This window comes from Monopterus albus, unplaced genomic scaffold, assembly GCF_001952655.1.
Source record: "Monopterus albus unplaced genomic scaffold, M_albus_1.0 scaffold205.1, whole genome shotgun sequence".
Taxonomy (NCBI): Eukaryota; Metazoa; Chordata; class Actinopteri; order Synbranchiformes; family Synbranchidae; genus Monopterus; species Monopterus albus.
The window spans coordinates 212900-238340 of NW_018128085.1; the positions used below are offsets into that span (position 1 = coordinate 212900).

Below are 25441 nucleotides of genomic sequence, written 5' to 3' on the forward strand. Positions count from 1 at the left end.
CCTCAGCATTCCCCCGGAGGAGCTGGAGGAAGTGTCTGGAGAGAGGGAGGTCTGGGCATCTTTGCTTAGACTGCTGCCCCCGCGACCCGGCCTCGGATAAGCGGAAGAAAATGGATGGATGGATGGACAACAGTGAGGACAGAACAGGTATGTGCGTTAAATGGGGTCTTCAATGCTGGTTATTAAAATTATAAACCATCTAGTACCTTGGTACCATTTTAAGTATCTCTAAAAGGCCAGTATAACCAGTAAAATGCAGTTTCCTCCTTACCAAAAATGGAAATGGGTGGTATCTTAAATGTGTAGGACCACTGCTATAAGTGTCTGTTAGATTTCCAGTAGTATTGCATACTGTATATCAGTACTATAAATCTTTATTAGTACATGTATGAGCAACCCAGAGGCGCAATTGTGTCTCCACTTACAATGATAAAAGTCAGCTACACTGTGTCACATTAACTCTTAGTAATGCACAAAGGCCATACAGTATGTAACGGAAGGAAAGCTGCTTGCCAGGAAGTACCATTTCCTCAGTCCCACAGCAAAACCACTGGAAATCATTAATATGGCTTCAGATAATGGAAATAACTGCAGACTACAGTGTAAGAATCTGCATTAAAGGTGTGTCATCTCTAACCCGTCAACACAGGTGATGATTAGCAGCAGCCTAGCAGGTTAAAAGGGCTGGTGAGGGGGCAGACACCGTCCTCTGGTGGGCGCTCTGAAATTAAACACTACAAGGACCTGGGGAAAAAACAGCAGAGGGAGAGAATGAGTCACATAAATGGTGCACAACGACTGTTGCATACCTTAAGACTTGTTTGCAGGAGGAATGGGACAAAATGACACCTGACACACTTAATCACTTTGTGTCCTCAGTCCCTAAATGCCTTTAAGTGTTGTGAAAAAGAACGGCAACATCACACAGTGATAAATACTTTACTGTCCCAACCTTTTTTGAAACGTGTTGCAGCATCAGAATTTAAGTGTATATTTATTTTGAACAAAGAATAAAATTGATGAGGTATCACAATAATGTGTTGCTGTGTTGTTTTCAATGTAATACAGGGCACAGATATTTACACATCATTATATTCAGTTTTAATTTTGATTTTACATACCATCCCAACTTTTTCTGATTTGGGGTTGTACCAAGTTTGATATGTTTAAGATTTGATCAGATATTGAAAACACACACTCAGGAAAAATGTTATTTTCCATTCCCATGGGAAGATGTGTATCTTCTAAACTTACAGACATTAAACCTTCTGTTTCTTGAAGGTTTTCCAGACTACCATCATGGCTAAGGAATGTTTTATGTTGCTTTAAACTGGAAGACATTTGCTCACCTTATGCATCATCTCATGTGATATTAACTGAAATGGAACAAACTGGGCAACAGATACCTCACATTAGAAGCAGTCTAGTTTGTTTTAATACATATTAAAATCAATGTGGAAGTGAAAATAAGAACTGAACTAATCTGTGCCCTTACCCTAAAGTCTTAGGATGCTTAACATACGTCACAGCATTACCCTAACCAGTTATTTCGGCCTGTTCCTGACTCTTAGGACTCTAATAATTAATGTCCCATAATTTAGCCAGTTAGTTCCTATTAGCTAGAGCAACAACAATACTTAAGTTAGTAAGTCAATCAACCACATGGGGGTGCTGCTGCAAATAAACATAGTAGTTTGATACATTAACTGAGCCTTTTAGTTTTTAAGGCTTAAATTAACAAGGCTATTTATGCTACCTATACCTAGCACTCTAGCTAATTTGTGAGCTATCAGAGTTGTGTCTTTCTCTGAGGAACGATGTCAGAATGCAGCTGAGATCATTCTTGACCAGCTAACATCTGCTGTGGATATTAACACGGTCTCCTCACCCTGATCCCGAGCAAATAACCAAGTGCACAGCCTGGTTAACCAGCTAGTTAAGTTACATATGGAGTCTTACACAGCTTAAAACATAAAAGAAAATGTTAGCGTCTGTGTCTCTGTACTGTGTTTAATTACTGCAGCAAACAGTTGATTCAGAATGACTCGAACAACAGGCAGGGGCATGGTATTAAAACATCCATGGGTAGGGGGCATGTCATTTTCTTAGAACACCACTCACATGAAGTAACAGTATGAAATAAAAATATGAAATACAACTTAACATAAAATAAGCTATTGAAAAAAACATATAAAACCTGCTATACTTCCACCACCAAAGAGGTAAAGACTGTGTAGATGTAATGCACACAGCATGTACCGTATGTATTGGCTCTTACATGTGCAGGTGATGGTTACATTATAGTTTGACCTGCTCTCTGTTTCCTGCACCAAGAGGATTCCCAATCCGAGCAGTGAATCCTAGACGGTGCTGTGTGAAGAACAGATAACACCTAAAGGTGTATTAAAGCTACCTTCCCTTCACTGTAATTTCAGTGGAGCAATGGCCTATACACACAAAGAGAATCAACATTTTTAATTACCATACACGCTAAAGTAGAGAGCTGATAAATTATCAACTGAGCTCCCAGCTCAGCCTCACTAATCGCACCAGCAAGGAGTCCTCCCAGCTCTATCATCCAGCACTCCAGGCAAAACATGAGCATACTGGGAATGGCCAGCGGGCCAGAGGGTCCCCACTCCTGCAGACACTCAAGTGACCAACCTGTGGGTCAGAGGTCTGGATATTAAACAAATGTGTAGAATATAACAATACATTTTATTTCATTTGTGTTTAGATTTTTCAATTCATGTTAGACTGCAGGTGTGTTTTACAAGTAATAAAATGGGATCAAAGTTTAATAGGGCCTGGGTTGAAAGTGCTCACTCTACATAAACAATCAATTAAACTTTTACTTTAAGTTAGATTACTGGTAATTGGACAGACCAGCAAGGCTGGCAATGCTTCCATGGCAGCTTCTCATCTCTAATTACACAAAACAGACAGCAGGTTTATGTAGCCACCTTGATGTTCATTATTAGAAGATGTCTCACAAATCCTGAAATAAGCAACATGTGTGTAGAACCCCTAATGATGCAAACATTCTGATTCCTCTATAGATGATGCAGGCTCCACTGTGCGGATGCCAGTTTATTATCAGTCCTACTGTGTCTTTACAGCCATAAATCAAAGTAGAAGCTGATAAAATAAAGAAAAGCGCTGCCTCCATCTGCTGTAGGACAAAACACACTGCAGTCTAAACAAATCTCAAAACTTGCCTTAAAAATATTGAGGAAAAAAAAATCAAAAGCCACATAACATGATGCATATTACTGTATATTTATTCTCCAATATGCTTAACAAATTATCCCCTTTTTATTCTTTAGATTCCCTTAGCATCACAACGTGGATGTTAATTATTAAACCAAACATCTTCTGAGCAAGAAATACCTGAAATGTTTCAGTGCAAAACAGCTAAAGCCAAATTAATTAAAATACCCCTAGCCAGTCTGTTTTGCAGCGAAGCATGAATTTACAGATTTCCACCTCATATACACATATGCCTATCAACTTCATGTATATTATAATCTTGTTACAGTTTCTACAGGCAGTCAGTATCAACTAACTGTTAATGAGTAGTGCATGAGTGACCTCACAAGCAGAAGTGGCCACACATGGGTCTGTTGTGTAGTTAGTCCAATGATCACCCTCTTCTCCACAGCCGCTGCTCGCTGTGTGTGGGTCGAGGGCTGGTCATAAAGGCGTCATCTTTATCTGGCATCGTTTCCAACAAAACAGCTGGAACAGAAAATTTCAAGTATGCAGACACCATGTCACCGTTCACTGAAAGCTCATTTGTTCCAAACTTCCATTAGACTTTCTCTGCATCCTCTCTTCACTGTAGTCCACCTACAGGGGAAGGAGAGAAGCCTTGCCTTCTTATGACGCTCACATTACTCTACTGCGCGTGAATTTCAAATAAACTAAAATAACACATTGCTCACTTGCCCATTTCTTTTCTTGTCTACACTTACTTCTTTACCATGTCTGTTTCTTTAAAAATAACCCATAACACTCCTGCTTCAAACATTGGTCCAGCCTCTGTTCATTCAAAAAATAAATTAAAAAAAATAATAATCTATGTTCACATGATCATCCATTCCTCCTGGAACTTCCCTGATCATGCTCCCTACTTGACATCTATGCTAAACCTAACACAGGTCTCTGTACCTACAGTTCTACTGTATATATTAGTTTGTCCTCTTTGCAGTGTCCTGCTACTATTTCAAACAAACCATACCTTTGCACATACAGTATGCACCGGTCATCCTAACACACTCATCTGAACATGTGCACACAAGAAATGAATGAAGCTTGTAATAAGGCAAAACATCAACGATGAATTGTAATGAAGCTGTACCAACATTAGAGACATACTTCAACATTCAGAGATCCAGGTGATTTAATTTGGTGAATGAGAAGTTTAAAGTGTCCCTGTTTTTTTGTGTTGTAGTGGGGGAGTCCCGGTTTTGGCAGGATTTGCAATTGGCAGGCAGAGACTCTGGCAATGGGTTAGATTGATGTTTAAATAATCAGTGGGTAGGAGAGCGAGAAGGAAGCCGCCTGATGTAGAAAAGGCTCAGCAGTTTATAGGATGAACCGCGATCCCCTTTCAGAAAAACAAAAACAGTATTCCAGTGTTTCAGAAGCTGCGGGAGCCGAGTGCGACGTTCACAATTTACGGACCCTTGTTCTTGTCCTTCCACTCCACCGTGGCCCTCGGTCAGGAGTCGGAGACTTCAGAGGTGTTGGAGTCACTGGTGAGTTTCCTGCGTTGTCTCACAGATTTCTCCTCATCCTGCCAAACAGAAGAAAACAGTGTTTTCATCTCTTCAGTACAACTGAAACCTAAAGGTTCCTGTACAATCGGCATCTACCAGAATCACAATACAGAGTTCGGTGCCATTTAAATGCCTGCTGACTGAAACATTTGCCCTCTGGTGCTCTGTACATGTCACATGCTAACGCCATCATTACACTTCCTTTTACCTTGGAGCTCAGAATGTATTTTAATGTTGTCAACCTTTGTTTTATGCAGGGTATAAATTTTGCATGATCATTGTTGCCCTGGCATCTGGCCGTGATGCCCTGTAAATCTGTTGGCGTTACATGGCCACAGTGGCCGGTGTGCACCCGTCAGGTGTTAGGGAGCTCTGAACTCGGATCATCTCAAGTCCATCAGATCTGAGGAGCCATCTCTGTAAATGATCGTTCATGTTCAGTCACTCAAGTAGGTGTGTGTTTATGGATAGGGAACAGTGCTTAACAAAGCTGTTCTGCCAGGAGCGCTCCTTATAAAAGCTCCGTTCGTTAAAGTTGGCATAATATGCTGTAGCTTTTAAGGACAACCACGAAGGTCAATTTGTTAAATTTTGGCCTTTTCAAACAAAGATCACTGACTTTCAGGTGAGGTAGGTATGTGTGTTCCTTTTAATGGATTTAAAAGAGGACACTGTCTTTCATAGGTCCTGATTATTGATGTTGTAAAACATACCATATTTTTGTTTTTGCACGTGCTTACAGTCTGAAAGACTCCATTTTGTCCCCACTCTCCAGGGGAGTGGTCCTCGGGGTCCTCTGCCTCATCCTCCTCTTCTTCCCCCTCCTCTCTCACCGTATCCATCCCATCTTCCTCGTACTCTGTCAGGCAGTCTGACTCCTCCGCTGATGGGAGAGATTTAGAGGAGATATAATATTCGTTGTGTTACTGACCCTCTATGTGTAGACAGCATCCACAAAATATCAGGGACATCCCCTTCAGTCTGACCAGGTGAAAGCTGTAACCATTTTTTATTACACTGATTAAATCCATTGATCTTGAAGGGGAACAAAACATCAGGTGTAAGAGGAAGAAATGTGTGCACGCTGTGTGCTTATAGACACGATACTGTTTATTTACACTGTGTAAAACTAGTTTAGTATGGTCTGAAATAATGAGGGGAAATATTTTAATCACAACATAAGGAAATGATCCTTCACCTTCTGTAGCTACATAACTGTGGACGGGCTCTATCCTGGATACAATCTCTGCGAGGTCAGTGAAGTGAGCAGCCGGACATGTGCAGGACTAGAAGACAAGTTATTATTATTATTATAATACAGTATACTGACTTTACTGTATATATGTATACATTAACCACATTTATGGTTTGTGGTGTGGAGTGTATGTATGTGCTCTTCTCACGTCAGTCCTCTTGCTGTCGTTGTAGTTGGCCGAACGGTGGTCCTTCAGCATGTTCTTAATGATGTCACCGCGGGCCCAGCCTGTGAACAACAACTTGCCGTGCTGGTACCCCACATCCTGTGGCACAGTGTAGTTTAAATTAGAAACACAAGGTAATTAGTAAGTAAGTAAGTAGAAATGTCACAGTAAAGCCAATTAAAATGCATTTTTGTATTTTTTTTCAGTAAAATGACTACTGCTTTTAAATGTCCTACTCACATTACAAGCAGTTATCAGATGCCTTTTAAATCATCACAGTATTTTAAAAAAAACCTTTAATGGCATCTCAGTGCACTGCCGGGGTGGATTTTAAACCTTCGCTATTAAAAACTATTCTGCTGTTTTATTTATTTCGGACACAGCCTAAATTTACGGTCACAGATTCCCCATATTAATTCCCCCTGATTAAGTAAAAGCAGGCCAAACTCAGGAGGTAACTCACATAGATCTCGTCGAACTTGCCGAAGTCCATGGTCTTGAAGCGGTCAATGGGCGGTCTGATGTACTCGCAGTAGGCACTCTTCTTCACCAGCTCTAACTGTCGCACACAAGACACATAGGCCAACCGAGACTGGATCTCTGCCATGTCTGGCACCTGCGCAAGTGGGTGGTTTAACAATTGTATTTAGACCACAGGCTACCAGACCTGACCACAGACACCATAAGAAATGCTACTGAATCTACTGATTTAACAGCTGAATCATCACTGCTACATGTTAATCACATGCATTAAAGACATGCATGTATTCCATATATTAAGCTGCGGAGTCATCGCTACTAGTTACCCTTGTACTGCGATGACAACCCATACTGTACCTTTACTTTCTCTGCCCAAGGATTGAGCCGTTTCCACAGCAACCACCAACCAGACAGGCAGTCGCCATAGTTACAGAGGTCAGTCTCATCTTGGCTTCCCACATCAATGGCAATGACTGTTCTGGCACCCATGTTCCTCGCGATGTCCGCTGTTGGATGTTTATAAAGTACACGCCAGCATTCACACACATGCACAGACAGACAAACACGGCACGACAGACATGGTAAGACAGTCCTGTGCTACTCATCTTGATTTAGGATCATCTCGGTGTCTTTGGCCTTCATTTTGGAAGACACAATGTTCAAACAGACTTACACCACGAAAACATTGGTTTTTTAGGAGTCAGACATACTCCTGAGCATTTACCACCAATTACTGGAAAACACTAGAATTTTAAATAAAAAAGAAGTATCCTTTCCTGGCCAACAAGCCCAGTGACTCGAGTTATGAACTTTCTTATTATCTTGTTAGTGTTAAAGAGCCTTGGGGAAGTGAGCGTTTTGTGGTGTTGTCTATTCAAAAACAGAAAAAGGAAGGCATCCCACAAACCCAAAGCACTGATCCAGTGTGCCAAGGACAATTATAAATGCAGTAATAGCCTTCATAATCAAAGGATGTTGGTTTTACAAGGCTCCCTATAGTTAGATTGATTTTTTTTGGGCACACGAAAAACCATATTTCACAAACCTCAGAAATGTGCATTGCCAGGAAGATAATGAGACATGATTCCCACACTAAATAAGAGAATCAGAATAGCTCAGTCCAGAGCTTGGTGAAATATGGCTGCGTTTCATCAGTACAGAATACACAGTTTATCATAGCTACATAGAGACAGACTCAAGGGAGGTTTTGTCTGCACACCACAACTAAAGCCAAAAAATAGTTTGTCTTACCTACGTTTTACTGCCACGAACATTACTGTACATTTGGTCTGATCCAATTTCTAATATTTTCTGTTGAGATATATTGAATAGTCTGCAGACAAACAGCTCCTCTCTTCTTTCTAAAGAAGCTCCACTAATTTTTCCATCTGCTTTAAATGTAGTCAAATACTAATTTAAAAAGCATATTAGAGAGGAATGTGGGGCTGGGCAACAAGGCAGAAAATATTATCAAAAAAATTAATTAAAAAGGTACAGAAAATGTATGTAAAGCCAAAAAGTCCAAAGCGGTAAACTGTGTTCAGTTGTTAGGTTTCACAAGGCCAAACTCTTCACACAGCAGGTGTCAAACAAAATGAAATTTAAAAATTTGAAGACATGATATAATCACTTTATAAAAATATAATTCCACTGAATGTAGATAAATGATAATGTCACATTATTGCCCAGCCCTATAATACAAGTGCTCATTTCAACAAGAGGGGAATCAGACTTTAATGTCAAAACAGACTGGTGTCCTGTGGCTCAAAAAGTACAGCACTCTGGTTTCCTAATTCTTAGGAGCTAAAAAAGGAAAACAAAATTTAATTTTGACTTGCTTGGTGTTAGGTGAGGTTCATGTAAGTGTTAAAGATTAAATTTGATACTGGTGGAAACCCCTTCCCAGTTTGTATTCTCTCTGACACCAGGCTGTTTGACAGAAAAATCCCACATTCCCCCTATTCAGTGCTTTATTTCTTCTTTTCGGTTTTTATAAATACTTCCAATGTGTTCTTTATTCAGAGTGCTGATTTTTCTCCATCTAGCAAAACAGAATATTTCAGGGTTTCACTCAGCTCTCTCAAAGTATTTCTTTCCCGTGTTCGGTTGATTGATTTAACTGGTCTCACCACATGGATTAATTAATGATCAGAATCAGCTCATTACTCAGACAGGGAAAACTCAGCACCAATACCAGACCTCCCTCCATCAGTATTAGGACAAGCTCACAACTGTATACTTACACAGCCTATAGAAAAACCTGATTAAAAGTCGTTCTTAAAAACAGCCTCATACTTCACTCCACCTTCCTCCCTCCTCTGTGGTACAGGAGTTAGGAGGATATTGGCGATTGTACAATATGTTGGTGGGGAGGGAGGGAAGGGTACCGCCTCTACTTGCCTGGCAGGTTGTTGATGTAGCCACCGTCCATTAGCAAGTTGCCATCTTTGGGGTCACAGAGAGGCGGCAGGTACCCTGAGAGGGTCATGCTCGCCCGCACATAGCGCCACAGAGAGCCTGGCACACCAGGGAGGGAAGGAGGGAGGAGGGAACATCTCAATAATGTTTGCTAAACGTTTCAAGTTAGCGATGGCACAGACCACAATCCCAATACCAGAGGGAGACTGGCTAAAGGAAGGTAGCTGATCCCTGCAAAGGCTGGGAGTGTGGTTCTGCTCACCTTTACACTCTGTTGTACACCACTGCAAATCTCATCACTTTGCACCTGTGTGTGACTTGTACAGAAGGTAAAAATGTAAATGGCAACCATCACAGAGCACCAAAGCTGCTTGACTCTCCAAACAATGTCCCAACAACAGCATGCTGAAGCATAAGCTCAGGAGAATTTTCTGAAGTCCACAGATACAGTATATGCTATGTTAATAATCATCACAAACAGAGCTTTAGTTGTAGTATATAATGTCAAGATGTCATGAGAAGGAGCAGCAGCAGGTGTGGGGGGACAGTGTTTGGATATATTTCACCATGAACTTAGCAGGGACGCACCAAGCCTGCTCAGTCCTGTAGTACAGGTCAGTGCCAGCAGGGGGCAGGAGCAGGCCGGGCGCTGCATGGGTTGGAAGGACAGGAGCACCACAGAGATAAGCAAGGGGTGCAAATTTGGCAGAATTATCTTACTGAAATATGATTTTAGATTAATTACAACCACCTACAGCTTCTCATTTCTTTACTCCAGAGTTGTGGTAACTTCAGTTTGCACATGTGCTAAAATGGGCAACAGCAGGATCCAGAACACACATATCAAAATAAATCAGAATAGAAAAATAAAAAAGGTAATACATGCCATCATTATGCAGACAGGCTCACGGTATCAAACGCTGGCATGCACATAAAAGCAAGCAAAGCCAGGGGAGAGGAGCTGCATATGAGAGACTGAACACGTTCCTGTAAGAAGAGATGGCTGAAATGAAACGAGCTACTTCACAAGGACAAGCTGCAGTTCGGTTCAAAGTAGAGTAACATGTAGGCCAAACCAAAACACACAATGATCCACAACAACGGACACATGATTATGTAATGGTGCACCCCTGTACCATCTGCCGAAGGCAGAAATGTCATCCAAACCACACAGTACTGTCTGTTCTCCACAAGTGATCTCTTACTGAAAATCCAGTTAAATCCAAGCTCAGGTCTGATCTACTTCGACCACACTTTCTGTACTGAGTAAACAAGCATAGAGGTTCACGAAGATATGCGTTTACAAGCCACATCCAAAACTTAGAATACAAGAGGCCTCAAAAAGGTCTTTTTATGACTCACATATGTCCAGACATGCGTGGGCAAAGCCTCACATCTAATAAGAAAGTGAAAGTCAGCGGTCAAGCAAGCTGGCGAGAGCGTGCTCTGTCTGTGAATAACAAAACCAATAGGATAGAATAGAATAAATGTGCTACTGGTCAATATTCAGTAAATCTGAGGAATTGGATCAACCCTAAAATATGTATCATTTTAGTCTTTCCTTCCAAACCATGGGCTCCCAACGTCCACCTGGTCAGGGCGGGGTTAGTTATGAGTGAGAACTTGGGGCGGAGAGGACAAGAAAGAGGAGGAGGGTAGCCAAGTGGTTGACTGACGACTTAGTGGTGAGGGAGGGGGTTTTGGTGAGCGGGTGTTTAAAATCTGACCTGGGACATTGTTAACATAGCAACCATCCACAAGCAAGTGGCCATCCTTGGGGTCGCACAGGGGAGGTAAATAGGGGGTGTAGGAGGCACTGGCTCTAACATAGCGCCAGACGCAACCTGTCAGAGAATGGAGATGGAGAAGGAGGATCACGTCAAATATGGATCGGACTTCGTGTCACAGATGGAATAAGAGAGCAAGAACAACAGAGGAAGAAACAAATACGGTAAATAAGAAACACAGAAGAAAAAAAAAAGAGGGCGAAAGGAAGAAATGCCCGCAACAAGAGAAGAAGAGAGTGCAAGACACTGCCAAGAGCAAGACAGTGTCGACAAAGCTGCCTACAGTTTCTACCCAATTGGTTCATTTTCATTTAATTTCATTCACAAGCCTACTCTAAGACCACTGCCAATTAAACTCAACTAAAGAGGATAATTAAAGAGATGTACAGAGCTGAGTTCACAACAATGACAAGCTACCAAACTATGGACTTTATAAAATTAACCATGATTAAGCAATACAATTTAAGCTAAATAAAACACTGATATAAATAATAATAACACTGAATGAATGAGATCAGATGTGTGTAAATTTGCTTCATAACATAAAACTGTGATGCAGGGTTTATTTGATGAGTTAAGAGTATCAAAAATGGAATTAGAACTGTTAGATAACTGGCTCAACAAGCAAGGTGGAAGGAAGACAAGCAGAGTGAGAGAGAGAGACAGAGCTCAGCGCTTTAAAAACTGCTGCTCAGCTTTACACTAAATTCTGCAAACTGCTGAATGAGGAGAAAACTATAAGTGAAACTCAACACGCTTTTAGAAAAAAGGTTCAGATCTCACTCTTGATAGTTTTTCTCACTGAATGAAACCATAGAATGTAAGCAAACCAATGACACTTTGTACCTGTACAGCCACCAAAAAGGCATGCGATAACACTCTTCTTTCAATTGCTGGAACCAAAGTGGCAAATTCAGAAGAGCACTACGCAAATGATGTTTGACATAAGTGTACCAGGTAAAAAAACAAAACAAAACCTAAAGGAAGCACAAAAAAGAAGTGAAGGAGTGAGAGAACACGGGATGTCATTAAAGAGCATGGAGTGTTCTGGATCCTACATGTTGACATGGACAAAAGGAGGGGAATCAGCGACTTACATGGGTTATCTTAACTACACAGTGACCTACAGGTGGGCAGCTCTGTGATGTTTCTCTGTTTGCAGAAAGACCTCACATAAGGGCTACATCTACCACATCATCTAGGGAGGTTTGCAGACAAACGTGAAAAAAGAAAATGCTTCAGTTTGATTAATTTAGCATATGAAGAGAATGAGAGAATAAAGGAGAAAGAAGAACTTAATGGAAAACAAGAAACAGGAACAGTAAGAAGGATGGTAGTCCAAAAAAATAAATCAAAAGGAAAGAAACTAGTGCGGTAAAAGAAGCAGCTTATGGGAACAATGGCACAGAGAGGAAAAGGCTTTGCTCCAACAGTTAGTTCATACACAAGCCAAGATGCAAACATAGACATTCAGTGTTTCCCTGCAAACCCACAAGCCCCACAAATCAAGAAAGTACTCTTAATTATAATAATTCAAAACACTGCAATGAAAATAATGATGTCTAAATTTGAGTTACAGTTCTGTGAACTACAAGGCAGGATTACACCGATTCAGTTAAAAGCTAGATGAATTTGTGGGGTTGGTGGGGGGAGGGTGAAGGGTTCAGACTACAGAGATCTACTTGAGATAAAGCCAGGGATGGTGCATTCTTAATGCAAGTCAAACTGAACATATTTAGCAAGTATCAGCAAACATAATACAAATATCTACACAGTGTTTTCTTTTGTACATATTTAAAAAAAAGAAAAAACCTCCTTCTAAGCTCTAGACTGCAGCGTACTCCAAACAAGACTGAAACCGGCATATCAGTGGAGGCCAAATAGCGGGTTTGCGGCTAAAACAAAGCCATGCATATGTCTTTGATGGCAATGTATACAAGCAGGCCTTAAAACCTTTCCCAGTCATGTCACCATTCATAATATAGTCTTCCCGCTGGCAGTTCCTCCATAATGTGATGTAGATGGCTGCAGTTTTCATACAGCGTTCTCTGAGCCTCCTGTTTCAGACCTACATTCATTCAATTTTACTTCTTGTAATTTATACTTCTCGTATGAGGAACTTAAACTTTTTTTTTTTGTTCCAGCAAGACTAGAAAGGTCCTCTAGTTGTCCGGATACAAACACAGAGTCACCTTAAGTGCTTCAGCGGAGTTTGGAGCATTGCCGGCTTAAACCATAAATCTGAAGCCATGCAGTCCAGTCAGCTAGTTACACTGTTGTGTACCACTTCGGCTTGTGTCTGCTAATATAACATTTAGAGACTTGCTTTATTAAGTATAAGAAACAAAGTGCTTAAAGTCACTTCTAAGGGTTGACTGTATGCAAAAACATGCTAATGTATTCACTTGGGTAATAACTTCAGTCATGGTGCCATTTTACATCTGACTGCTGCAAACATTAGTGACTGTTTACTTTTCAACCGTGTATTTGTGATAATGCCAATTTCACACATTATGCTCACTCTCATCAGGAGTGAGTTGTGTTAGATGTTGAGAAAGACATGTGCAGCTACCCATGCCCTTTACTGTGTATGTGTGGTGCAGCAATAATACAATCAACCTTTATTTGGCCAAGTATGTTACACACTAACGGAATATATAACGATTGTGGTAAATATACTGAACTAGACTACTATAATATATTAATGGACTGTTTTGGGTTTGTCTAAAACAATTATCCTATCAATACAGAATTCTGATAGAGAGGAGTGGTGGCCCCCTGCAGTCAGCTCAGCTGTCACTCACCGTCCTGGTGAACACGCATGGCTGAGGCCGTGATGTCAGTGGTCACGTTGAAATATGGCAGCCACAGGTCCTGGGGCAAAGAAATTATTTCAGTATCATAAACTGGATGATTCAAAAGCATAACCCTCTCTTCTTCTGGCAAAGCGAACTGCAGTGGATCATTCTCTCTGAAAAATGATTTGGTGCCACAGCGTCTCACCTCAGCTTGCTTGTCCTGGAACACCTTGTAGATGTTGGTGTTGAAGGCGGAGCCAGAGAACATGGAGGTGACAGGATAGGTAAGGTCCAGGACTGTTTTAAATACCGAGTTCATGGCCTATTAAAAAAATAACAATAAAAACAGAAACTGGTCAAGACTGTTTTATTAAAAGTTAAAAATGAATCACACATGGGTTTTGGCTTCTCATGAGTTTCCATTTAAATACTTTGAAAGAAGCTGAAGTGAAGGCTGCTGGGGAAATGAAAAACTTTTTATGAACAAAGTGAAACAGTTACCTTTGATATATAAGCAAGACAAAAATGATCCAACAGATGTATATGCAGATGTGTACTGTACCTTGGCCCACTCCCTGGCTCTCTGTTTGGTTCTGACAGCGCTCCTCTCCTCAGCGTAGAGTGCACCAATGAATGAACCTATTGAGGTCCCACCCACTATGTCAATTGGAATCCCTGCTTCCTCCATAGCTTTGATGACACCCACATGAGAGCAGCCTCTGTACGAGGGAGAACAGACACATTCAATATCACTCAGAGTTTGAAGACCAATACTCCCATGATAATCTGACCCTCACAATATGAGTTGTGTGTCTGTCTGACCGAGTGCAGGGCCCTTGGCGGAGGTAATAACATTTTATTTCTCTGATTCACTGCTTTGATTTGATAGGGTCACTCCCTCTCTTCATTCTCACCAGCTCATTTGACCATTGCTGTTTGCTCTCTATTTTGGTGCAGTAGATTTAGAAAACAGGCAGTGAAATTTGGCCACAAATATGGAAAAAAAAACTAGCACTTAGGATCCCTTCGTTCCTACTAATGAGTCGCTGTATAGAACACAACTAGAAAATGAAAAGGCTCATGGTGCAGTTGTATCAAGTGTCCAGTGTTAGCCGCCATGTTCATGCTCTGTGACTGAGAACAATGAATGGTGAAGAACCACAAAAAAAAAAAAATTCCTGGATCCAGATGATGATCCGGATCACCACCAAGATCTAATCCTTTCCTTGGGCCATACCCTAACTCTCCACAAGAATTCATCCAAATTCACTGATTACTTTTCAAGTTATGCTGTAAAAAACAAACCCATAAATTAATTACAGCTGAGTAATTACTTACAAGCTGCATCTGGTACTGACTGCTATTAGAGAGTACATCATCACCAGCAGAATTTAGATTGGGCAAAAACATACACAATTTAAAAAGAGAAGAAATTATATACTCATAGTTATGGCCAAAAATATTGGCACCCCTGCCTTTCTGTCAGATAACACACCACCAAAGAATCTGTGATTGCAACAACCTTCGGGGAGAAGTGATGCATTATGTGACAGAAATGCAGGAGTGCCAATATTTTTGACCATGACTGTAGCTGATAAAACAGGTGTTTCATCTTCATGTTCAAAGTTCTGCTCTGCATTACCTTACATAATGAAAAACTGAAGGGGCGTGTAGGCCTGCTGAGTCATTACATGACTCATGTTAGGTGTGTAGGCTGCATCGGTAATACATTTCATAACGATGGACATGTGTGTATAGCTACTATTGATGCAGAAAACTGTGTTCACCTGGCTCCGCCTCCTCCCAGCACCAGAGCGATGCTATTTCCAGTCAGGACTCGGGCCAGCCGAGAAAAATCACTGTGCCTGTCTGCTGTTTTCTCAAACACCTTCTCATATACCTCCCTCTGCACAAACACAGAAAATACAGTAAAACTATCAACATACTGTCAACAGTGAGAAACACAAGTCCAGTGTTACTGCACATCTTTCCATATAAAAGCAACAATGTTTTACCAGACCATCATTTCATGACTGTGTTCTCAGTTTTCAGTTATGAAGGGGGTGTTCATTTCATTGTCCACTAGGTCACCAGCTTCTGTCTAGTATAGCATGCCATAATACAGTATATATGTAGTACTACTACTACTACTACTACTACTACATACATGCAATACCACATAGTCAACAATAAGGAATTACAATTTCATGAAAATAACAGTTAAAAATGACAGGACAGTTTGCTCTGTACCAGTTTAGTGGGGCTGCGTCTGGAGAAGACCCTGCGGGGACACTTGAGGTGCAGATGCCCGGAACACCAGCTACGCATGTTGAGCCACTCAACTGTCCTGGAGGGGTCTGGCCCGTCTTCTCTGTGTAGAAGGACCAGCTGCTTCAGAGCCCGTACCGCTGTGTTCTCTAGCATCTGCTCCAGCTGGAGAACAAGAATGGACCAGAAACAAAGGACCCGTGCTACTTTAGGGTTTCTCTGTACAGCTATTTTTGTGAGAATACTCACTGACATAGTGTTAACCATTACAACTAGATACCAAACAATGATATAAAAAGACATGCACACCTGCCCCAGAGTAGGCTCCTGGTCCCCGAGGCCAACAATGAGGATGCAGTCAGCCTGGCGGATGCAGCGCTGAGTCCACGGGGTCATGTTGTTGTCAGTCTGGTATAGGACAATCCGATTGATGTCCTCCTGCTGGGCTAGCCAGCCAGACAGACGGTACTCATGGATACTGATGGAGGGAGGAAAGCAGAAATGAGGATGCAGAACAGGCTTTTAAGTCACCTACACAGACACAATGACAGAAGGATGGAAAGCCCAATAATATGTACCAGGAAAGAAAAACAAACTGTGATGAAAGTATGAATGAATAATAAACAGTTAACAGAAATGACAGCAATAATACAGGCAAACTTAAATGTGAAAAAACCAATATAGAAAATACTGAAAAACAGTTACAGCTGGAAAGCTGACAGTTGAGTTACTGATAGAACTGTAAAACTGACCTGTCCAAAGCAGAAGCACCCAGTCGCTCTCGGATGATGTCACTAGTTAAGAGCAGCGTGGGCCCTGCAAGTGGCAATCGTACAAAACAAACAAAAACAACTTCCACATGTATTCTAAACTAAGATACTGCATGACATGGATCTAACTAACTTAGTACCATGTAGGGTTGCAACAGTATGAGATTTCCATGGTATGATAACCGTCTCACAGTTTCACGGTGTACAATATTACAACACAACGAACCTCAAAGGAATGAAAACAGAGGGTTTTTCTTAATTAAAAGTGACTGTGACAGCTGACTGAGCTGGACTGCAGAGCTAGAAAAATAAACAATTAGAAAAATGATTTAAACAAGAAAAAAATAAGCATATACATAAAGCATGTTAGTTTAGCGCCAGTAGTAGAGGAAGAATTTACATCCTTGACTTAAGTAAAAGTAAGTATCACAAAAATGTGATAAAGTATTAAAAGAAGAACGAAGGCTACTCAGTGCAGAAAAATGCTAAATTATCTATCCTACTATTATATATCATCACATTAACAGCCTGTCACTCATGTGTTGATATAAAAGCAGGATTTTACTGTTGTAGTTAAGGTGGAGCTCTGCTGAACTAGTATCAAAATGCAACTATTTGAGATAGCGTTTCCAGAGTGTGAATCCGGATCAGTGTGAATCCTTTTAGTCAGAAATCAGACTGGATGGAAAATTATTTTGATTGCACATTTTATGACTGACATGTATACACTCACATTTTATTGTTTGGGATTAAAGTAATAAACAGGACATATACTTTGAACTGCACGGAGGGATAGTTTTTGAAATATCCAAAGTAATCCTGTGCTGCTGATTTCAATTTCTTTTCTGGTGGATGGATGATTTCAGCCTCTATCTCTACCATTTGTCCACCTCATGTGTGCACCTGGTGCCTGTTGCAGAGTCTGACAGGCAGTCGGGGAAAAAAGGTGCACAGTACTGCGTTTTTTCTTCAATATTGATAATAAGCAAATGTGCGTGGTATGATAACCATCAATTTTCATATCATGGTATACTGCTGCAACCCTAATACCATGCCATGCAGTACTGCATATGTCTGGTACATTCAGGAGCTAAATGAAATATGTGTGGGCCTACCAATGGCACTGAGGGCATGGCTGAGCTCCAGGTTGAACGCGTTGATCGGCACTTCATCACATATGGGCAGCACAGCCACCGTAGAGAGGTTGCTGGCAGGGTTGGTTACATCAGCGCTAGTCGTCACACTGGGAAGACTCAGGGCTGAACCTGGAAGACCAAACCAGTGAGTGAACGGAGAATGTGAGAAGTGCATGAGACTGGGTTAACAAAGAACTGGTAATGGAGTTCATGAACAGATAAAACACTTCTCGTCATTATCTCACCTGAGAACGGCCCACGACCCTGCTGCAGGTTACCCAGAATCTTTTGGCCTAACAAGTGGATCAACCTTGTCACCACCTGAACGCAGACATCAAGCACCGGTATTATGTCATCTGTTCACAACACAAGACGCAGACTACATTCGCACTACAGTACATTTTACTGTAAGTAATCAGGTGACGTCACTGACCTGGGGATACCGTCTTTTGATGTTGTTGAGTGTTCCTTCAGGTAGTTTCACCAGCTCGGTGTCTCTCACAGCATGGACAGTGGTGGCTCTTGGCTGTTTGGTCAAGGCCTCCACCTAAAGCACATGACAGTACGCGCGAGTTTCAAAAGAACAATGAGAGCAAGGTATCAATCACTGCTGTGCAAAGATTTATGAAATACCAATACATTTCTCTTTCAACTAATTTAGTACAATAAAAAAAAAAGAAAGAAACTGTCTGGATCTGCATGTCCCTTCATACTGCATTAGTACCGCTCTGAAACAATAGCTGCAATACTTGCAATAGTATCTGATCAGGCATCATATTCAGCTCCATTTCATTGTGATAACTGACGACTCTTTCACACGTTTAATGAGACAATGACTAGAGAGCAGAGAGCCTTGTTCTCACCACTCCAATGAGGTCTCCTCTGCCATATTCCCCAACTAGTTCTTTCTTGCCATTTGCCTTGCGGATGACTGAGCGCAGACGACCATTTAAAATGATGTAGGTGCAGTCTGACTGGTCTTCTTGTCTGTAGGTACGAAGAGCAAAACACCGACATCACATTATACATACAATCTAAAAATGGACAGAGTAACTTAAGATTGTGATGCTTCACCAAACCAAAGTGTAGTTTGCAAAATGCAAACTACTGTTGAAGTTAAATACCTGTAGAGTGCTCTGCCAGCCTCAACAGCTATCCAGTCTATAGCAAAGTCCATCTGCCTGACAAAAGGGGACATGCGGATGGCTACGGTGTGGGCCGCGCTCAGCACTACACTGGGCTGCTCCCTCATGATCCTGCAGCAGGCAGCACACAGAATGGCCACAATCATTAGAAACACTGACTTACACTGCTCCTAAATATGGTCAAAATGAATGGTTATGGCAAAGCTGGAAGATTCCCACAATGCACAGTAGTGTTTGCTCAGAGTCACACTGAAATGAAAGACTCACTCATAAAAATCCGACTTTGAGATCTTGAGGTAAGTACAGTCTCGGACAGCCTTGATGGTGAAGATGAGGGGCTCTCCTGTGAGTACAGCGAGCTGGCCCACCATCTCCCCCGGGTGGATCACAAACAGGCAGACTTCCTCCTGTTTGTTGATCATGCGCTGGTAGACATGCAGACAACCAGACAGGACAAAGTGCAGACTCACGTCCTTAAGAAGTGAAAAGAGGAAGAGATAGAAAAAGCAGAAACAAGGAAGGACAGCTGTATTTGTTGTAATATTCTGACACACAATTTTTGGTTGCACTCAATTGATATAGTGTGTTTTATTACTACACTGACTAGGGATACACCAATACCAGGATGGGGTCCAGTACCACCCTCTAGTACTTGAACTCATACTGATAAAAGTTGTCTGGTATGACGCACCCGTACCATTTATCAGAAACATTATATTAAACTCACAAAATTTCAGAGTTTCGAGGATATTTATATAAGTGACGATGACAAAAGTTAACGCTGACTGTGAGCTCTGCTTCTCTGCTCTGTGTCTGAGCCAGGGAGTGAGATGGCCTTATAGACGCAGCGGACAAGACGACGAGATACAGTACTAAGTGTTTTACAGAGATGTCAATGCTCAATATGTGCGATAAAACCCAACAGTAACAGAGAAAGTACATAATCAAACCTGTTGAACGACCAGAACAACAACAAACATGCAGAAATGTCTGAATGCTCGGTCCTGTTCATCCACTAAACCCACACAGTGCCTGTTATGCTAACTGTAGTGAATTGTTATGAATGAGAAGGAAACAAGGGCTTATATTATGTAATGAACAGCGAGACTAATGAGCTCTGTGTATGAAAATGTGTCCAGCAGAGAAGAACGGATAGTGCCACAGACAGTAGCCAGTTTAATTTAAGAGCAGGCACTCTCGTTAAATTAAGAATTTAAATTTCCGACTGTGATATGTGCTCCTAAACATAATCTGGCATTCCGAGCAGGAGGTGTCGTAAAATCATTTTATCATAATCAGAGGGTCACACTGCAAATGTTGTGTAGTAGGCTACAGACATTAGTTACACATTATATTCAGTGGGAATGATGGCAGTGTTGATTGTCACAAAACATTTGAAGGTCATCTGAGCAGCCTCCTGTTATATATTTTATTTAATCACAACCAGAACGTAAATCTCATGAAAACAAATCTCTAAACTCACTGCACTTTATGGTAATTCTAATTTTTATAATGGAAACACTGCATTATTGTATCGGCCTCACTATGGGTGAGTACTCAAATGTAAGTACTTGTAGTTGCTCTGAAAAAAGTGGCACTGGTGCATCAATAATACAAGTACTTGTTACTAGTATACTAAAATAAAGGGAGACAGTTGAGTCCTTTTTCAGTTTCCAGAAAGGGATCCAGTATGTCTCGTGTTAAATACCTGGTCTCCCTGTCTGGCTAAGACGGCTCCAGCTTTGGCATAGCGCAGAGTCACCCTGTCATTTAACAAGGACGGGTCCTGGTTTACAGAAAACAGACAAAGCCAAAAGCACAAATCAAGCTGTGATAAAACAGTGAAGCAAAGTGGAGGAACAATGTGGGTGAAATTTCTTCATTCTCCTTTGTTCAGCTTTAGATGAGGGGGGGGGGGAATTCAGCAACATTTATTTCATCTGTCGCTCTCCGACCTTGTTATGGCGACATATTATTTTGAAAGACTAACTGTGGCAATAAGAGAGAGGGTTTAGCACATACTGTATCCAAAGCATGTATAAAACTTCGTACCAGAGATGTAGCATAGAGTTGCAGGTTTATTGTTTGTTACCACAACAGTAGTGTCCATTTCAGCTGAACTCTGGTTTGCCGTTTGCTTCGGTATTTTGAAGTGTTTCTGTAACCTTACTTAGCATGCATATTCTAGTACCTCTTGTGTAAAATATATTACCACACACAGAGGAAAGGCTCATGTCTCAGCATTTAGGAAACTGCGGCTGGATGGTGCAGTACTCCCTCCCTCCGCCTTAAGACTGGGCCCACTGACTGACCTGCTTTTGAAATCATAATTGGCCAGCAGATGCTCCAGGGTGACTTATATGACAATGTGTTCACTCATGCAAAAGGACGAAAATTAGCCGGTTATTACTTCTCAGTGCATTACTATTTGGTCCCACAACATAACTGGGACAGCACTGCACTGAATATTTACATACACTGCTTCACTTGCAGTGGTTTGACTGCTTAAGCTGTGAAATGAGCAAGAGGCTAATGTGATAATATGGACACATTTGATAACACCATTCTGCATATCAAAGACATGCATCTGCAGTTCTGCAGATGCATGTCTTTGATATTGGGGAATTTGACAAGAGGATTGGCTTTTCCTTAACACTGTCTCTGGGTTTTACTGCCCATGGAGTCAGATATCCAAAAAAAAATGTATAAACAAACCTCAATCCTCATGAGTTTGAGAATCTCTTTCTGAGCTTCCTCAAACAGAGAGGTACTATACCGACTGGATACAGGTGTAAAAATACTGTCCGCTCCCAGCTCTTCCTCTGGATACAGGTAGATACCTGAGGGAACTTCATCTACTGTCACCTTCCTCTCCCGCTGGTCCTGGGACACAGAATGAAATTATAAACATACAAGGAAATGCCTGATGACCCTCAACCTAAAACAGAACTACCTCCTGTTAAAAATACAGTATCTGCCTACTATTTCTGCAAAACGTCAGATAATATCATACATATTATGTAGTCACGTGTTGGCCATATTCAACAATAAACATCACATTTAGATGTTCAAAACCAATACACTCATTTGGGACAATATAAATAATATGATGCAGTGAGGACTATGAAACAAAGAGACTGTTCTACCTTGTTCACAGATTCATTTCAAGTAGCAATTCTTTGTCAGTTCTCAAGAAGTAGAAACAACTTTATTATTTAATTACTTTGTTGTTCATGCCCTGTGGTGAGCTTTTGTTCTCAAATGTCACTGAAGTGTTTGCTGCAATTACCTAAGTCTATGCCAAGGAATCAATAAAGTCAACCTTATCTCATCTGTGTCAGAGTCTGTGGCGTACTGACCCGAGGAAAGGTGGGGGGAGTGTTGCCGTCCTCCGCAGAGGCAGAGATCCGTCCCCGTTCATACGCCATGTCAAAATCTGACTTCACACTTTTCTGCATACCTACACAGATAAACCTCAGATTAAGTGACAACAATTCATCTTAAATGGTAAGTATGTATTAAAAAGAATTCACCAATGATCTACTCAGTTTTTTTTTTCTGGTTTATGAAAACCAAACAGGTTTCCATCTAAAAGCAATGGTACAGTGTGGATTAGTAAAAAAAAAAAAAAAACTGAATAAAATGCTTCCAGTATGACTGATATGAGCTGCCAAAAGAACGGCACATGTAATATCTTGTAGATAAGTAAGATATCAGAAGAACTGAGTGCTGAGTTTATAGCATGTGTACTGCACCCTTTTGTGATGTCAGGGTGAGATAATCTTAAAAAAAAGAAAAGTCAACCCTGACACTTCCTCTCATGTATTTCAGTGATATTTTGTCCTAAGAACTTTCTTACAATAGCACATAATCAACAACAGGAGAGAAGTCCCTCACCAGATATGTCTACAGGCATGGAGATGGTCCTGCTGAGAGTTGGAACCGTTGCTCCATCCTTCCCCTGTTCTCCTGTAAATACATCAAATGTGCAGCATTTATCAAGTTTTAAATGAACCTTCAACAATAACTTCAGTATCGTTTCGAGGAGTTAATATTTACAACTAACAGAGTCTTTCTAGATCTTTCCCCTACCTGTAACTTCACCCTTAACGGCAGCTTCCCGATACTCCTCGGGCACCGTCAGGCTGCCAAACCGCTTGCCGTGGCGGATGGGACTAGTGCGAGTAGGGTGCGGTGACTGAGGTGGCACGCGTGAGGGTTGCATTTCCTATAGAACAAGTGTGAGTGGTACGTGGATAACGTGTGTTTGTTTGTATATGTGGTGGGAGAGCAGAACATGAGACAAATTCAGTCACATTCAGTGACTGACTTCATAATAAAACCAGTATGTGTACTGAGTTAATGATGCTGAGTCTATGAGAAACGCCAAACCACATGAGCCACTGATGTCTGCATGTGTGTATCCGTGTGATAAACTCACATGACTGAAGAGCTCATTGGTGAGCCCCAGATAATTATGCAGGGCTAGGACTGTTACCCTTTGTAGACGAACCATGATAATCTGAAAGGATACAACAGGAAGTGAGCCATTTAACAGATCACATGCAAAATGACAGAAGACTTGATCAAAACCACTTCAGGTTAATGAGACTCTACATTTCTAGCCTACAGTAAAGGAAAACAAAACCCACAAATACACACTGTATGTGTGTGTGTGTTTGAATTAGGCTTTATATACTAAGCTTAATACTGGAATAAATATGGGAAAATAAAATACAGAGTCTAGAGATTCATCCACACATAACTCACCTGTACTACTCGCACCAGGCTCTCAGGGTACTTCTCAAATATAGAAAGGAAGGCCTCTACAGGTAAACGGAGAACAGTGGAAACCTCTGCAGCCCGTGCCGACACCGTTCTGTAAGGCCTCTGGTGGCCCTGGAAAACAGAAATTACACAGAAAACCTCAAGACATTTCACATTTTGTGATTCTATTTACAGAAGCTCTAAAGTGACTGACATCTCGGACTGCACTTCAAATCGAGAATGTGTGAATTATGTGTATGCATGTGCAATGGGTGAAGCCTGTGTTTGGCAAAAGGTTGGTGTGACTTACTGTGATGACATCCAGGATGCTGAGGAGGCTGTGCACACTGTCTCCTGGGTAAACCTCCTTCACCACACTTTCTTTGCCATCCTAAAACGCAAGAATATGGCAATACAACAATGTACACTAGTTTTACAGAAGATAAATCATTTAAGCACCTCAAAAGATTCGCTCCACATACATAAAATTCCCCTATAAATAGGATAAATGGCCATACGTTACCACACTTGAGCTTGCGTACCGTTTCAGTAAGGCACAGTTCTAATTTTCCATCCTGAACCACATAGATGCTGCTGTCAGGTTGGCCCGGCCTGAAGACGTACTCCCCTTGTTGGAACTGCAGAAACACCATGTGTTTGCACAGCTCCAGGAAGAGGGGCTTCTCAAAGTGACCCAGCACACTGCGGTGAAGGAAAGAAGTCAGGTTAGGGGGTTAGGAGGTGGACACACACCTGTGAGCAGGTGTGTGCATAGTTGGTTTGTACAAACGAGCATGGCACAGTTAATCTGATGGGGTAAGAAATCTGGGACTTTTTGTAAAATCTGATTACGAGCATAGCTATGCAGCCACTTGACAACACTTATGTCTGTAGGAGCAGTTCTCATGCTTCAGTATTTTATTGCTCATACAAATCAAAGCAGTAATGTACAGACACATTTGAGCCACACTGTCACAGTTACATAGACATCTCACAGAGGACAAACCTACCGGACATTTTTGAGCATGTAGAGCACCTCAGAGGGGAGGTGGGAGTTGGCCACATCAAATTCGGTGAGGTCTGCCTCAAGCACTGAGGGAGGGGGCTCCTTTGCCTGAAGGGTGGGCACCTCCTTCTTAAAGCGCAGGATTCTACACAAGACAAAAATAATGGGAAGGTGAGAGAAACTGGCTGTTCAAGACACCTACAGAAGATGGTGAGAACGAGATCTTTTATGTACTTTTTGGCAATGTTAAGCATCTTCTGCTTCTTCTTTAGGCGTGGACGAGAGGAGGATGACGTACCCACCAGGGAAGAGGTAGACTGGGATACCTGTTGGGAAACACATTGGTTATAATTGTGGCATTACATGGAAAGGCAGAGGAATGACATCATTTTCAGCCACACACTTTACGCATGATCTTTCGTCCATAGAACATGACTTTGTCCCTTTTGCGAAAACGGTATTTCGGTGCCTCCTGAGCTTCTAGGTCTGTGGAATAAGACAAATGACAAATTACAACAGATATACATGTGTTGTCATGTCTATCATTTCACGTTGTTAGTGCACGGTGAGAAAAGCATTGCAGCATTTACTGACTTCGAAGTTTGATCCTTCGCAAAATGAAGAAGATGAGGATGGCGATGAGGACTATGGCGATGCCCGCACC

General features: G+C 41.4%; 1 protein-coding gene across 1 annotated transcript; it reads right to left on the reverse strand.

Moving 5' to 3' along the window:
• Positions 1–3446: 3446 nt before the first annotated feature.
• Positions 3447–25435, reverse strand: pnpla6 (patatin-like phospholipase domain containing 6). Its single transcript, XM_020618414.1, has 34 exons — positions 25372–25435; positions 25181–25263; positions 25012–25103; positions 24782–24922; positions 24314–24473; positions 24082–24162; positions 23775–23903; positions 23446–23526; positions 23097–23232; positions 22902–22973; positions 22364–22464; positions 21720–21887; positions 20713–20790; positions 19272–19477; positions 18984–19115; positions 18723–18846; positions 18293–18406; positions 18105–18180; positions 17839–17988; positions 16706–16769; positions 16263–16431; positions 15936–16118; positions 15473–15591; positions 14248–14404; positions 13891–14007; positions 13692–13761; positions 10828–10944; positions 9083–9199; positions 7040–7188; positions 6666–6818; positions 6185–6301; positions 5980–6067; positions 5522–5664; positions 3447–4798 (listed from the first exon to the last, which is right to left on the reverse strand). Exons 2-34 carry the CDS (start codon positions 25208–25210, stop codon positions 4724–4726), a joined length of 3909 nt encoding a protein of 1302 aa, XP_020474070.1. The 5' UTR covers positions 25211–25263; positions 25372–25435; the 3' UTR covers positions 3447–4723.
• Positions 25436–25441: the final 6 nt, after the last annotated feature.

Excerpts from the sequence above, each read along its gene's own strand:
- pnpla6 (XM_020618414.1), bottom strand. The coding sequence starts at position 25,210 with ATGTTCTATGGACGAAAGATCATGCGTAAA. Across the intron at positions 23,527-23,774 it reads GCCTGGTGCGAGTAGTACAG|ATTATCATGGTTCGTCTACA; the intron begins GTGAGTTATGTG and ends GTATCCTTTCAG. Across the intron at positions 22,974-23,096 it reads CGTTAAGGGTGAAGTTACAG|GAGAACAGGGGAAGGATGGA; the intron begins GTAGGGGAAAGA and ends ATGTATTTACAG.